At 39.6% G+C, this 16,208-nt stretch overlaps 1 protein-coding gene across 1 annotated transcript; it reads right to left on the bottom strand.

Moving 5' to 3' along the window:
- Positions 1–675: 675 nt before the first annotated feature.
- LOC131986169 (arrestin-C-like) lies at positions 676–14,361 on the bottom strand. Its single transcript, XM_059350997.1, has 13 exons — positions 14,332–14,361; positions 9,105–9,143; positions 7,653–7,683; positions 5,735–5,795; positions 5,600–5,644; positions 4,837–5,027; positions 4,097–4,156; positions 3,895–3,971; positions 2,460–2,595; positions 1,944–2,028; positions 1,135–1,207; positions 919–1,056; positions 676–841 (listed from the first exon to the last, which is right to left on the bottom strand). The coding sequence occupies exons 1-13, from the start codon at positions 14,346–14,348 to the stop codon at positions 754–756; spliced, it is 1,041 nt and encodes a 346-aa protein (XP_059206980.1). The 5' UTR covers positions 14,349–14,361; the 3' UTR covers positions 676–753.
- Between the last annotated feature and the right edge of the window lie 1,847 nt (positions 14,362–16,208).

A 16,208-nucleotide genomic window follows, 5' to 3' on the forward strand; every position in this document is an offset into this window, starting at 1 on the left:
GTTGACAAGTTTATTCTCTTCAGTCACTCAGGTATTGTTTCATTACACCTCCTGCTCCTCCTTCTCCTCCTCCTCTTTCTCCTCCTGGTCCTCCTTCTGCTCCTCATGTTATACTGGAGGAGATAAAATAATCAGCAGGCGGACTGATATCAGTCTGTGTGTGTGTGTGTGTGTGTGTGTGTGTGTGTGTGTGTGTGTGTGTTTACCGGAGGGTTCAGGGTGCATCAGCAGTAACGGCAGCTCCACTGTGACATCACTGCAGAGAAAAACAAAAAGGACCAATCAGAAACCACAGTGGATTCACGCTGGCTGCTGATTGGCTGATGGTGAAGGAACCTGAACTCACCTGGAGGTGAGTCCGCCCAGCAGGCTGCAGACACACACACACACACACACACACACACACACATTGTTACTGATCAGTGATGTCACTGCCCCCTGCTGGCCAGAGGACGCTACTGCAGCTTTGTTTATTTGATGGAAACTCACTGATTCACTTTGTCTTTGATGACACATTTCAACATCTCACTTTGACTTTAATGGAAACAAATTAATCTCCCACTAAAGAACCCTGTCTTACCCTGAAGACCCTCCTGTCTTTAATACCACATTTCAACATTTCGCTTCAAAATTCTGACTTTAATGGAAATTAAAAATTTGGACTTTAATGGAAACAGATGAATGTTCAGGTTCTCAGCTATCAGATGAGGAACCTGACCTTCTGTCCCCCCCTGATCCTCCACATAACGGGACTCACCCTCCTCCCGCCACCATCAGGTTGATCTTGATCTTGTAGGACACCAGGATTCCCAGCATGTCTTTTTCAAGACTCTGCTGCAGGCTGCAGAGAAAAGAAACAATCCGTTATGAGAGATTCTGGCAGTGCGTGAACAGTCGGTGAGCCTGTCTCTGTCTCACAGGGTGGTGGAGGCCAGGTTGGTGTCCTCGTCCTTCAGCCGTCCGTCCAGCGCCAGCCCCCTCTTCTCCTTGTTGTCGGACAGCAGGGGGCAGATGGTCAGCGTGTTCTCGTAGGTGCTGCTGGGCTCCACCGTCTCTCTGGGGAGGAGAAAACGCCACGTAAACACACGAGCTTCTCCCATCCTCAACGCTTCATATCTGCTGGGTTCCACCTACGCAAACTCCTGGTTGAAGACAGTCTTGATGTATTTGTCTGCGCAGTAGAGGACGATGTCTGTGGTCTGTTCCACTGAGGAGAGACAAACACGTTCAGTAACAGCCTCAGGGCGTTTTCACACCTGAAGGTCTGAACCAAAGTCCAAACCAAGGTCTGAACCAAGGTCTGAACCAAGGTCTGAACCAAGGTCTGAACCAAGGTTTGAACCAAGGTCTGAACCAAGGTCTGAACCAAGGTCTGAACCAAGGTCCTGGTTCATCTTGTTTTGGTTACGCTGCGTTGTTAGGCCGGCCGGCATCTGACATCAGAGTTACATCCTTAACGTGTTTACACTAAATGAATCCAGGAGATACCTTTTACCTGTGGTGATACTTCTGCTGGACTTTAGCTACCAGCACCAGCAGCTTAATGAGCAATACGTGAGAGTGTTTGGTGTTCACTAGATGAGCCTCCTCATCATGAGAAACTGTATCACCGTCGACAGGAGAGGAGGAGAAAGCGGCTCGCAATCCTGACAGTTATGGCAAAAAACTTCCCGTCATTAATACGAAGGTCTGAACTATAAAAAAGTTGTTTTCACTCCGCAGACGGTTCGGACCTTGGTTGGTTTGGTCCGGACCGAGACCACTTCTTCTGGTCGACCAAACTTTGGTCCTCTGGTCCGCGGCACCTTTCACACCTGGAGTTTAGGTTTGGATCAAACTGAAAAGTCCTAAAGTCCTAAAGTCCGGACCAAACCAGATTGGTGTGAAAGCGCCCTCAGTAAACCTCTAAAAGTCTTTACGGAGCTTCAGTCACAGGAACCCACCTGTTATGTTGAACTTCTTCACTGTTTTGTTGCTCTCGTTGTTGATTTTGATTTTGATCGGGATCTTCTCGCCGTGGAAGTAGAGCTGCGGTCAGAACAGAGAGAAAATAGTCAGAACTGTGTTTATTCATGAAGACAGGTTTATGAGACAGAACAGTGAAGAGGACCTGCAGAAAACAAATTATATTTTTTGGTTTAAATATTCACTTTAACACAGACAAAGGCAGAATTTCAGTCTTCGTATTACTGGATCTCAGTGCGGCATTCAACACAGGCGATCACCACATATTACTGACTGACTGGAAAACTGGGTCGGACTTTGTGGCACTTTCAGTGCTCGGTCCCTAATAATGGTTCCAGTTTTGAAGAAAAGGATCCATCTGTAACTTTAGTATGTTGCCATCTAACCTTAATGATTTGCTGACAGAAACACCATCAAAGGTAACTGCTGACGTCTGAGGGTCTTTAGGTGGTGATCTTGTAATTGGTAAATCAATAAGAAATGGGAAACTGTACATCTTTCTCCATGGAAGCCTCCACGTGGACTGGTTTGTCGGACATCATGAAGCTCTTGCAGATGTCGGCTTTGGGTCCGCTGGAAACCTTAGAGGGAGCGAACTGGATCTTACGGACGATGAGGCGAGCTTTCTGCCTGCAGGGCGACAGGTGAGAGGAAGACAGAGTCAAAGGGGAACCAATCAGTAGAATCAACTCATTTTTATTACAGCTCTCAGTGTCATAACTGGCTTCCTGTTTTACTAAAGTAAGGGTTAATCCAGTGACCATTCGGGTCCTTTTCTTTTGAGAATTGGTGGTTGTGGGCAGTGGGTGTTTAGGGGGAGATAGCACTGTGAGTCAAGTTGTTCTGGTCAAAACTATCTAATAAACATGTCTTGATGAATTAATTATTATGATTTATTTATGTATTGAAGCCTACTATGGTGAATAAAGGGTCATAACATTAGGGGACGCTTTCTAAAGTCCAGTCCAGGTTCAACTGGGTCCCACAAGTTGTTGCAGCAATTTTTGGGTTGATAACATTTGCTACACACATTTGGTGCTGAATAATGCAATTTTATTCATATAGAGAATGGATAAAAATGGTCAGAAAAACCCTCCAGAATATAACATCAATATATATAAAGACCTTTGGAACAACATAGAATAATCCATACTGAGATCTGGATTGAAAAACTTTGGAGATTTCTGTATTTTCAGTGATTGGAAAACAAGCACTTCTGTTCTACAAACTGCTGAGAAGCCCTCTTATTGTCAATAAACGTAGGAAAGCTGCTCATCCTCTGAATGCCCCAGGTCTCTAGTTTGTGGTTGTAAAGTGTCATGAGGCAAAAAAAAAAAAATCTTGAATGTGGCGTATCAGTATTTTTTATAAAGTGGGCTTAAAATTATAAACAGATCAACTTGGTGATAGGAAAATAATGTTTTCCTGACTGAACATTCACAGAATTAATTATGTAGAATTTTTGTTATTTTATTTGACTATTTTAAATGTATATAATTGTTGCATTTAGAAGGTTTCAAATTCATTTTGCCGTTCTTTTTTTGGCGTTGTTAATGTAGGGATTTTATCTCTTACCATTACATGATGCCTCACACGGGGTACCATTAATGTAGGGATTTTATCTTTTAGGGCCCGAAAGTGAAATTGTGAGTACTTTTGTAGAAATTATATTTATGCAGATTTATAGCAGCACAGGATGTCTTAGAATAGAAATGACTCCTCCAGAGTCACAAAGACTCACATACAGGAGGTGGAAACGGCAAATTTGTACTGCATGAGAAAACTAGTTGGTTTTTGCCTTAAACTGCATGTTTTTACAGTGTCACAGCTGAATCTCAGATTAATCTTCAGCTTCTATGTGTCCCCTCCTGTCCCCCTAAACACATATTTCATTGTGTGTTATCTGAAGTGTGTCTCAGTCTGACTCACTTCTTGGAGATCTTCTCGTCGGGGTTTGATTTCTCCATGGCCGTGTATGTTGTCACCTCGAAATCGACGCCACAGGCCTGAGAAGAAAACGTTTGAAGTTAAATTATTATTATAATTAATAAAGCATGCAGACTCTGTGAGGCGCAGCTGCTCACCTTATTACTATTATTATTATTATTATTATTATTATTATTATTATTACCTTCCCCTTGTCGCTCGGCCCCGGCTGCAGGGACACGGAGCACGGCAGGTTGTTGGGAATCTAAAGGGACAAAACAACAACAACAACAACAACAACATATGTTTACTCAAAGATAAACATGTTTTCAGAGACTCTGTTCAATTAATTTAAGTATTTCTTTCTCATTTGAGCTCTAAACGGACTTAATAGAAACAGATAAAAATAAAAATATTTTCCAGATATTTACTTTATTATTTTCACTACAATTTTATGACTCGTTCACATTAACTGTATGGATTTTTGGGCTATTTTGTCCATTTTTGAATCCTTTTAATGTCTTTTCGTGTCTTTGTAAGTCATTTTGTGTCTGCTGTGTTTTTTTTTTGTCATTCTGTCTTCTCATTTTGTGTCTCTTTTGGTTATTTTGTGTCTTTTTTAGTCCTTTAGTCCAACATAAAATGTGATTTTGAATATTTTTTTTAACTTTCAAAACACTATCATGCTCAATAAAGAATTTTAAATGTGTCAGATGTGAGCAAAGGTGTCAAATCTACCATATAAGAGGGTTCCATCCAGTTCTATCATTTGATACTAAATCTATTTGAGCTTGTCTCCAGTTTTACTTGGTATATCATCATCAAACTGAAACTGGCCTCATGGAGTTTACAGCCAGAACTTTAGAGGTAAATTTACAGTAGGGCTCCACGCTGCTTTGTTTTCTAGTCTGGATGGATGTTAGATGTTAAATAAAGTCTCCTGACCTCGAAGGTGAAGGGGTAGGCGTTCTCGCCGGCCTTCTTCATCAGCGTGCTGTGCATGTCGGACAGCTGCGGCTTGTGGCTCTCCGGGTAGAGCTGCAGGTACTCCACCCAGATGTCCTTCCTGAAGCTCATACCCATCACATCCAGGTCCTCAGTCCCATAACGGAACGCACAGGACAGCTGCACGAACACTGAGACACAGAGACAGGCTGTTTACACAGAGCTGAGAGGAGAGGACAGGCTGTTTACACAGAGCTGAGAGGAGAGGACAGGAGAGGCTGTTTACACAGAAAAAGAGACACAAAATTACTAACAAAAATATAGAAAATTACTACAAAATGACACCAAATTACGACAAGAAGACACAAAATTACGAACAAAAGAAGACAAAATTACTACAACAAATACACAGAATTACCACAAAAAAGACAGAAATACAAAAAAATTACTACAAGAGGACAGAAAAATAACACAAATTACTATCTTTTTGTAGTAATTTTGTTTCTATATCAATTCCATTTTATTGCATTTTTAAAAAATATTTGATCAGAGAAATTCCACTATTTCCTGGTTTCTGTCATTCTAACTGTGTTATTCTGCATAAAGACTGTTTGAGTTGTTGTGATGGTGCTGAGCTGCAGGATTTATACACTGTTGCTCATAAAGGTGAAATAAAATTAATGTTGAAATGTTGAACTTTCAGGAAGGTTTTTAAACAAAAATAAATAAATAAATAAATAAATAATGATTTTTTTTATGTTACCTTTCTTGTCTCCAAAGTCCATATTCTCCAGCTTCACAACACCGTCTGCAACAGGTGACAACAAGTTAAATGTAACATCCTCACTATGCACACACACACACACACACACACACACACACACACACACACACTTACCGATTCGCTCCACGTCGATCAGGTGGTCCACGTAGTCTCTCTTCCCCAGGTAGAGGCACAGCTGCAGGAATGACAAAAGGAGAAATATAAACCAGTGGTGACGTATGAACTGATCAGGTCCTTTACTGGTTAACTGGTTAAAAGAGTTTGTGATGATAATATGTTGACACACAGCTGCATCTGTTGTGAGAAAATATTATAAATAATGTATGCACTTAATCCAATAGAGTGTGTGATTAATAAGGCAAAAAGCAGAAATGATCATTCTTGACTTGTGTTGAGCTTGACATGTTTTTGAAGGTTATAATATTAAAAGTGTGATTTTTCTTAAGAAAAATGAACCTAACTCTCATCTAGTATTAGTAACAACACACAGGAAGTCTTAGTGCCCATATAAGGTAACATGGAAGGTAAAAAAGGCTGACACCAACATAAATTTCAGTCCTCAAAACACCATATCTCTAACAGAAATATACTGTAATATTTGATGGTAAAATCTTTAATTTATGCAGCATTTATAAAGTATTTTCTGGTCAATTATATGGCAGAACAGCATCTCCTTTGATGGAAAAGGGTTTTTTTTTTTACGGTAAAATATGGAATAAAATGGAAATCTTAAACGTGAAATCAACAGTGTTAATATCTTTTTACTGTTATATGACAAAAATTCGCACCGTATTCCAGCAGTGCTGGTTTGTTTACAATCAGCAGCGGACACTTTGTGTACAGTTAACGTGTCGGTTTGTTTACAATAAGTGACAGCCGCTGTGCAGTTAGCGACGGAGGCCGCAGTTGTTGTGAAGCTGCTGAGCTGAACAGTGAAATTCGAAATGATCCCACACCACTTTGGCTTTGGCACCAATTCCATTTATTCCACCAAACTTTCTTGAGTTTTGCAGCCGTCGGGTAACTTCTGCTATACCTCGCCTCGTTTTAGTCAACGAAAATGAAGAGACATTTTAGCAGAGTTTCTATTTTGTAAACCACAATTAGTCTTGTTTTTATTCGTCAACAATATTGCATTATATATTTAATCATAGTTATTGTCACATGACCAGCATTTACGTTGCGTCTCGTCACGTTTTCGTCACGTTTTCGTCACGTTTTCGTCATGTGATAAAGGTTCATTGACGACGATATTTAGTCATAATTTTAGTTGACGCAAGCAACACTAGTGTACACCACACCTCATGTTTACCAAGATACAGATTTAGCCCTCACCCCACTCTAACAAAGAAAACACAGTAGAATGATCCCTAATCAAACCATATCTCATGTTTACAAGGACAATGAGAGAAGATTGAATGACATATAAACTGATGTTTTAACGCTGTTTATTCAGTCTGCGGTTGAATCAGGGAACTGGTTGAGTTTATATCTCTTGACCTTTGCAAGAATAAAACTTGCTGCATGAACCTCTGAACCAATATCCTGCTACTTATTTTGATTCTATCATTTTTGAGTCTTAGAGTTTAGGGAAGATTTGGTGTTGTTGACTAGTTGGGAGTCTCTCTGCCCGTCTCCTCTGACCTCGAGAGCTTTCTTAATTTGCCACTACACATCTCAAATTAATCTCCAGGGGCAGGTTTTTCAAAAGTAATCTGCAACAAGATAAATTAAAGCTGCCAGCAGTGATGAACTGGCCCGAGCAGAGTGACCTGACAATTATTTTTTCTCACCAAGATAAAAAAACCTTTAGATTTAGAAGTGTTTAAGTGATTTAAGTGATAATTTATCTTGTTTTAAGAGTTAATTTCTTATTTTAAGCGTTCAACATGCTTATTTCTAGATTTAATACTCTAAATTCAAGAAATATTGTCAAGTTGAATTATCTGTCCATGCAGCAAGATCACATAGATAAGAGATATCTTGTTTTTTCTTCTTTTGTGTGATGAGCAGGAGGCAGAATGAAACTCACCCCTCCATCTTTACTGGTCTTCTTGAAAACTCTGAAAATAGAAAGACAAACTTTATTTTATATTCACAAACAGTTTAACAGCTTTATAATAAACAGCTGAGAAGTCTCTGAGCGACAGATCAAACAGTCAGAGACGGTGTGTGTTCTGTCCCGCAGTAATCCTGTTTCCCGTTGATCCCGTTAGCAGCAGCTCAGTGTGGAGCAGATTGACCTGATTGTTCCCGGATCGGCAGCTTGGCGTCTGCCAGCATTCCTAAATAACTGATTCCACGAGTTACAGTCAGAGACCACACAAAAGATAAAATCCCTACATCATGAATGGTGCCCCGTGTGAGGCATCTTATAACTGTAAGAGATAAAATCCCTACATCAATAGCGCCCCAAAAAAACACAATTACAAAAACTAAATTAATTTGAAACCTTCTAAATGCAACAATTAAATAATTCCCCACAAACCTGAAATAAACACTTTAAAAACAGATTGTGGGAGTTGGCTGGGGCTCAGTTTGTGACCAATCAACCAATCAGCCACGAGTGTCCACAAATACCTGACAGGACGTCCAGTCAGCAGAACGACAGGCTGATAAGCTCTGCAGCTTCATGACTTATTTTAATTTAATTCTGCTTTGCATCTTATAAATACATCCTACTGAGAGCTACTGAATTATTTTACAGGTTTTTCTTATTTTTTCTATAAAAAAATTCAAGTCAAGTAATCATAACATACATTTTAAAAAAGTACCATTTGTGTGGTTAAATGTAATAAATTGAGATGAACAACTATAGAAACTAGACTATAACTTCTACTAAGTTAATATTACAGATGAATTTTAATCCAATTTAAGTTATTCTAACATAAAAAGTACCATAAATTAAATCAAATACAACTGAGATAAATACAGAATTAATGTAACAATGGCGAACAGAACATACCTAATTTACATTTATATAGTTTATATAATATTACATATTATTCAAATTCACATAATTTATTTACAGTGATGACATCAACTATAAGCTATAGTCACATTAATTCTTTATAATCTATTCATCACAGTTTATTTAAATCTATTTTTTATTACATAAATGCTATTTTTCTTATTTTTTTAATGTCAGAATTACTTGACTCAAATGGATGAAATTTTATATTTCTGTGCTGAAGTTGTATCTTATTGATATTACTTCATAATTCATAATTTGAATATATTTTGTATCAAGATTCTTAATTTGTAACTTATTCAGCTGCCGAATAGGGAAATGCACAATTAAAATTCCTTAGAATTGTTCTCATATTGGTGATTAAATGTATTTAGTTATGTTCCCGACTGCTTCAAGCAAAAAATACACTTTTAAGTGATATTTCTGGAAGCTAAAGTGAGAATATCTGCATAAAAACACTATAAAGACTCCTGTAAATTGTCTTAAATTCAGATAAATAACATGAAGACTCACTGTGTCATCTCTGGAGGATCTGTGGTCGAGTCCTGCTGCCTGAAGACAGAAAGAGTTGAGATGATCAGTCAGATGTTCAGATTAACAGAGTGATGGTTCAGCCGGAGCGATCTCAGGTTTCACTTAATCCTGATCAGATTATCTGTTATTCCAAATATCTGCAAACTAACTTCACACGATCCGTCAGACGGCGTTCTGGACACGAAGCTGCTGCTGGACTGTTTGCACTATTCCAGGACAGTTAAATGGATAAAAGCCATTCAGTGACTCTCTGTAGTATTCCTGGATCTAATGAGACACTGAGTCCTAACTTTAGCTGCTAATCAGGATTACAGACAGGTTACCAGAGCTTCTGATTAATCGGTAAAGATCAAGTGCTTCCTCTCTTCCCCTCTGACTCTGTTAGATATTCTCTAAAGGATCTCTCACTTCAGGACCACAGAGAGAGACAGAGCTAGGGTTAGGGCTAGGGTTAGAGTTAGAGCTAGGGTTAGGGCTAGGGCTACGGCTAGGGTTAGGCTTAGGGCTAGGGTTAGGGTTAGAGCTAGGGTTAGAGCTAGGGTTAGGGTTAGGGTTAGAGCTAGGGTTAGAGCTAGGGTTAGGGTTAGGGTTAGGGCTAGGGTTAGAGCTAGGGTTAGGGCTAGGGCTACGGCTAGGGTTAGGGTTAGGGCTAGGGTAAGGATTAGAGCTAGGGTTAGAGCTAGGGTTAGGGTTAGAGCTAGGGTTAGGGTTAGAGCTAGGGTTAGGGTTAGACCTAGGGTTAGAGCTAGGGTTAGGGTTAGAGCTAGGGTTAGAGCTAGGGTTAGGGTTAGGGTTAGGGCTAGGGTTAGAGCTAGGGTTAGGGTTAGAGCTAGGGTTAGAGCTAGGGTTAGGGCTAGGGTTAGAGCTAGGGTTAGGGTTAGAGCTAGGGTTAGGGTTAGGGCTAGGGTTAGAGCTAGGGTTAGGGTTAGGGCTAGGGTTATGGTTAGGGTTATTGCAGCTGTTATTGGCTTATTGGTTTTTATTATTGTTATTGATCAAGTTGGCACAAGAATTACTGGATGGAGACTTGAAACTGACCGGAGGAATTTATTATCAATATTATATAGTGGAGTGGTGGAAGAAGTATTCAGATCCTTTACTTTAGTAAAAGTACTAATACCACACTGTGAAATTACTCCACTACAGTAAAAGTCCTGCATTCAAAACTTACTGGAGTAAAAGTACCAAAGTATCATCATTAAAATGTACTTAAAGTATCAAAACTGTTTGTGCTGTATTTCTTTTCTTCATCTTTGTCTTCCTGTCCTGTTCACCTCTGTCATATTGTATGTGTGTTTTATACGTTTTGGACGGGTTGATGACAAATTTCGTTGTACTAGTCCCTGTTTTATATGTTCCAAATATATCATAGGATTTTACAATATTATTATTGATGTATTTATTTAAGCAGTGTTTTAATTGTCTCAAGGTAGGGCTCATTTAAAATACTTAATATACTTTTATGAGGTTTGATTTAAAAAAAAGAAAACTTTTTTATGTTAAATCGCGACCTAAAAAGTTACTAAAGGTTGCAGCTAAATGTAGTGGGGTAGAAGTATAAAGTTACATAAAATGGAAAAACTTAAGTAAGTACAAGTTCCTCAAAATTGTACTTAAGTACAATACTTGAGTAAATGTACTTAGTTACATTCCACCACTGATTTAGTGATGTCTGCACTCAACATCAGGAGGAATTCTGTGATCAGCACTTTCACCAGTAAACAACCTGCAGCGGCAGCGACACTCTGACCTGCAGGTCACTCAGGTCCTTTGCACAAGTTCCTACTACAGTGTAGTTAAAAAGTAAAGAATACAAAAGCATCAAAATATACTGAAAGCACCAAGAGTAGAAGCACTCACTCTGCGGAATATTATAGAGACTGTATCCCAAATCAGACACATCTGCAATGCCGCACTTTCCGGTGTTTTCACAGTCATTTTGAATAAGATCTCCACCACCAGTGTAGCTATACTTGATTTATACATATTTAACAATCTAAGTGTGAAATTTTATTTATGCGATTTATGAGATTTACATGATTAATTACAATACAAAAGTAACTCTGATGAGAGAAAGCAGTAAGAACGCTTTGGTTGGTTGGTTGGTTGGTTGGTTGGTTGGTTGGATGGTTGTTGGTTGGTTGGATGGCTGGATGGCTGGTTGGTTGGATGGTTGTTGGTTGGTTGGATGGCTGGATGGCTGGTTGGTTGGATGGTTGTTGGTTGGTTGGTTGCAGTATTTTAGTGCAGTACTTTAGCGTAATACTTTAGTGCAGTACTTTAGCGTAGTACTTTAGCATAACACTTTAGTGCAGTATTTTAGTGCAGTACTTTAGTGTAGTACTTTAGTGCTTTAGGTTGGTGCAGCGTGAAGATAATAAGACTCATCGACCCCAAATGAGATTACAGAAACTGAGAAGAGAACAGAAACCTTTAAGTCAGTGGACTCAGTTACACTGTGATAATCTGCTGCAGATCTCCAGTCACAGACACTATGAGGTGTTAAAAAAGTGTCCCGATCAAATTAGACGACTACTCCCATTTCAACTCAAAACTCACTGCTTAAAATCAGCAGAAATTCAAGCACAACAACATAAATTACCCATTAATGCAGATGAAGAGGAAGTCTTACCAGCTCTGGTGTCTCCAGCTCTGTCAGTGTGTTGTTGTGGTGTGTTGTGGTGTGTTGTGGTGTGTAACGGGCAGAGTTGCCTTTTTATCTGCGCTGCCTCTCTGCAAGCATCCCTGGGGCTCGCCTGCTTCATAATCCCGTTAAGCAATCAGTGGGAAGCTGTTTTGGGACTACAAAGGGTTTAATAATAATCACAGGGACAAACATTCAGCAGAGACAGAGACACCACATGGCTGCAGTGGTAGCAGGCCCATAATCCAATCAGGTCCTATTGTTAGCTTAGCTTTTATTGGCCTCCGTTGTTGTTGATTATGGTTTTGTTTGAATTGTTTATTGCTTGTTTTTAAACATGTTAAGTGTCTTCGAGTAAAAGTTAGGCATTGACCTCCATTGGTAAAAGTAAGGCATTCATTTCCTTGTTTAAAGTTTGACATTGTCTTCCATTGGTAAAAAGTAGGTGTTGACATCCATTGGTTAAAGTTAGGCATTGACCCCAAATTGTTAAAGTTAGGCATTGACCTCCAATCATTAAAGTAAGGCCTTGACCTCCAATTGTAAAAGTTAGGCATTGACCTCCATTGTTTAAAGTTAGGTGTTGACCTCCATTGGTTAAAGTTAGGCATTGACCTCCATTGTTTAAAGTTAGGTGTTGACCTCCATTGGTAAAAGTTAGGCATTGACTTCCATTGCTTAAAGTTAGGCATTGACCCCAAATTGTTAAAGTTAGGCATTGACCTCCAATTGTAAAAGTTAGGCATTGACCTCCATTGTTTAAAGTTAGGTGTTGACCTCCATTGGTTAAAGTTAGGCATTGACCCCCATTGTTTAAAGTTAGGCATTGAACTAAAATTGTAAAAGTACCTTTTAAAGCACTATGCCAATAAAATGTATTATTATTTAATTTGGAATAAGCCGGTGTCAGAAAGTTTATGGCGCTTCTGAATGAATTACTTTGGGTTTTTTTCTTTCTTTTTTTTGTGGTGGCATGAAGTTTGCTGCTACACACAGCTAACTTGTGTTTAATTATAGCTTTTAGAGCTGCTATTATTATCCTGAGCTGCAGCTGTTTTAAACAATGAGTCACTGAAAGCATGCAAAGAATCCTCCCTTTATATCTATTATGTTTGCTAATGAAAACTCACAGGCACAAATGTTAAAGACCAGCAGCAGTTCTCCACCAGTATAGAAGAAAAGGAAAGGTGTTTTTAGTCAAAGAGTAAACAAAATAAAAACTTTTACTTCACTCTGCAGTTTGCTTTATGTTCTTTTCAAAGAACCTGAAAAAATGGTTCACAATGAACATTGTTATATCATAAAACAAAGTGAAAGCTGTACAAGTAAAAGGCGTGTCACAGTTGAGGTCTTTGTGGAGCAGTGTGGATGTTCTCAGTATTCCAGTCTGTCTGATCTCAGCCGATTAAGAGCTCAGAGTTCCATTGAACATACAACATCAGAGTAATCTGTCTTATTCAACAGCGTCTCGGGAACGTGCCCAAGAAGGGTTCCCTTTAGACCTTGGAAACTCCACGAATTCCACGACAGGTCTGTTCCAACAAGCTCCAGCTGAAGTTTAGGGTTGTTGACAATATCACGGCCCAGATAGTTGATTCATACCGACACACTGTTGGTGCAAAAACCCCAAACCTCTGTTCCCATCAGCCGAGGGAAGCCTTCTTTCTAATGGTCAGCACTTAGTTAGGCATTGACCTCCAATGGTTAAAGGTCAATATTGAATTCCAACTGTTAAAGCTAGGCATTGACCTCAATTGGGTAAATTTAAGCATTAAACTAAAATTGTTAAAGTTAAGCATTAGCCTCAATTCTTAGAGTTAGGCATTGACCTCCATTGTTTAAAGTTAGGCATTGACCTCCAATGGGTAAAGTTAAGCGTTTAACTAAAATTGTTAAAGTAAGGCATTGATCTATAATGGGTAAAGTTAAGTGTTGAACTTAAATTTGGTCAAGTACAGCACAATAAAAACAAAGAAGAGGCAATAGTAAACCCCGGCCAGCAGGACGCCCCACCAGGGTCCCTGTGTTGTAATGAACTGAAGTCTTCTCAGTTAAATCAGAATACAGACGGTGTGCAGGTGAAGAGTTCTATCAGAGCTTCATCAGCTTATTGATCGTCCAGGTGGCTTTATAACTGCCTGATGTCATGGGACAATAGAGCCTCCAGCAGAGGAGGTTATTTAACAAAACTTTCCATGGTTGTATAAACTTTGTGTCCTGTTGTCAACGTCAGCTCGGCCTGTTGGTGAGTTCACCAGTTAAACAGCAGTTGTACAGCAGCTCAGGCTTTATTAGAGCAGACATGCAGATACTAATCTCTGATTGGTCTGCAGTGGCGTTTGTTTCTGGAAACATTGGCGGGCAGCCCTTTGATCGGCCAGCTAAACTCAACGTGACAGAGTGATTCCCTGTGAGGAGGATCTCCCCATCAACAGGCCCGCCAGACAGAAATAAACAAACTGGAGGAAGAAAAAGATGCTCGTCTTTGGAATCACTGATATAAAAGATATCAAGCATTAGAGAGTAGTAGAGCAGAGTTGAATAAAAATAGCGGACACATACTTGTATGAATCCTTCATGATACTTAGATGAGAAAGAGATTGATTGATGCATCATATCAGACAGAAAACTAATTTATCTAAATAATTAAATGCGGGTTAAAAACAGAGTCAGAGAGACTCTCGGCACATTTAATCCACTTGATTTATAATCTCTGACTGTAATCGTCCACATAAACACTGTGGGTCACTGAGAGGGTTTGATGCTGAGAATGAACCTCAACATATTTATTCTCTGTCAGATTTCTCTGTCAGATTTCTCCATGAGGTCTTCTTGTATCATGTGTATCATATTTGTTCCTAAATGTAATAAAATAAACATTTTTATCCATTAAATTTAACTAACAAAGGATTCTCAATACTAAACATGAGCAGTTTATTTTTAAACATTCACAGAATTAGGTGAGAATAAACAACAGAGACCTAGAAATACAGAGAGAGTTAGACATTGACCTAAAATTGGATAAAGTTAGGCATTGACTTCCATTAAATGAAGGTCATTATTGACCTCCAATGGTTAAAGTTAGGTGTTGACATAAAATTGTTAAAGTTAGGCATTGTCCTCCAATTGGTTAAAGATCATTATGACCTCCAATTGTTAAAGTTAGGCCTTGATCTCCAATTTATTTAAGTTAGGCATTGACCTCCAATGGTTAAAGATCTTTATTGACTTCCATTCTTTAAAGTCAGTTCTCAATACTAAACATGGGCAGTTTTTTTTGTCTTTTACAACATTCACAGAATTTGTTGAGATTAAACATAAACATAGAGAGTGAAACGAAGGTCCTGTCAGCTGAACGAAGGTCCTGTCAGCTGAACGAAGGTCCTGTCAGCTGATCAAAGGTCCTGTCAGCTGATCAAAGGTCCTGTCAGCTGAACAAAGGTCCTGTCAGCTGTAGGGCTCCGGTTGGCCGGTGGCCAGGCTGTATTGAGGAGCAGCTGAGTGAAGGAAGAGTCTCAGAGTGGGAGGATGAGCCTTTAAAGACCAAACACTCAGCAGCCAAAGGGCTCAACTCACAGAATGAATTATTTAGAGGCTCGGAGATGAAATGGAGAACACAAAGAGAATGGTGAGCTGCCAGCTGAGCAGAACATGAGATAATGTAACAATCAGATCTGAAGGGAAGAACATTAAGATCTGAGTCCATGAAGTCCATCCTCCTGCTCCGTCATGTCTCATCATTTATGTCAGCAATACCATTAAAAACACACATTTCATGCTAAATTTAACCATTTCAGACTGCTTGAAAGTGAATAAAAACAGTCAGAAGTTACTCCAGAATCCTAAATTCAGACTCCAAGACCTTCAGAGTAGAAGAGAAAAATCAATGCTGTGATCTGGTGTCAGAAGCTTTTAACATCTAGTAGATTTGTGTATTTAGTGTGATTGTGTGTCAGCTCTTGTGTTGCTGCTTATTGTGAGTCTCTAGTCTCTGGATGCTCCAGGTCTCTAGTCTGGATGCTCCAGGTCTCTAGTCTGGATGCTCCAGCTCTCTAGTCTGGATGCTCCAGGTCTCTAGTCTGAATGCTCCAGGTCTCTAGTCTGGATGCTCCAGGTCTCTAGTCTGGATGCTCCAGGTCTCTAGTCTGAATGCTCCAGGTCTCTAGTCTCTGAATGCTCCAGGTCTCTAGTCTGAATGCTCCAGGTCTCTAGTCTGAATGCTCCAGGTCTCTAGTCTGAATGCTCCAGGTCTCTAGTCTCTGAATGCTCCAGGTCTCTAGTCTGGATGCTCCAGGTCTCTAGTCTGGATGCTCCAGGTCTCTAGTCTGGATGCTCCAGGTCTCTAGTCTGAATGCTCCAGGTCTCTAGTTGGTGGTTGTAAAGTTTCTCCAGAGTTCTCAGCACCATCTAGTGGATCCAGTGCAGCAATGTTTCATAAA

This window comes from Centropristis striata, chromosome 15 (assembly GCF_030273125.1).
Source record: "Centropristis striata isolate RG_2023a ecotype Rhode Island chromosome 15, C.striata_1.0, whole genome shotgun sequence".
Classification (NCBI taxonomy): domain Eukaryota; kingdom Metazoa; phylum Chordata; class Actinopteri; order Perciformes; family Serranidae; genus Centropristis; species Centropristis striata.

Coding starts and splice junctions, on each gene's coding strand:
- LOC131986169 (XM_059350997.1), bottom strand. Junction 4,157..4,836: donor CCTACCCCTTCACCTTCGAG/GTCAGGAGACTT, acceptor TTGTCCCTTTAG/ATTCCCAACAACCTGCCGTG. Junction 1,208..1,943: donor GAAGAAGTTCAACATAACAG/GTGGGTTCCTGT, acceptor GTCTCTCCTCAG/TGGAACAGACCACAGACATC.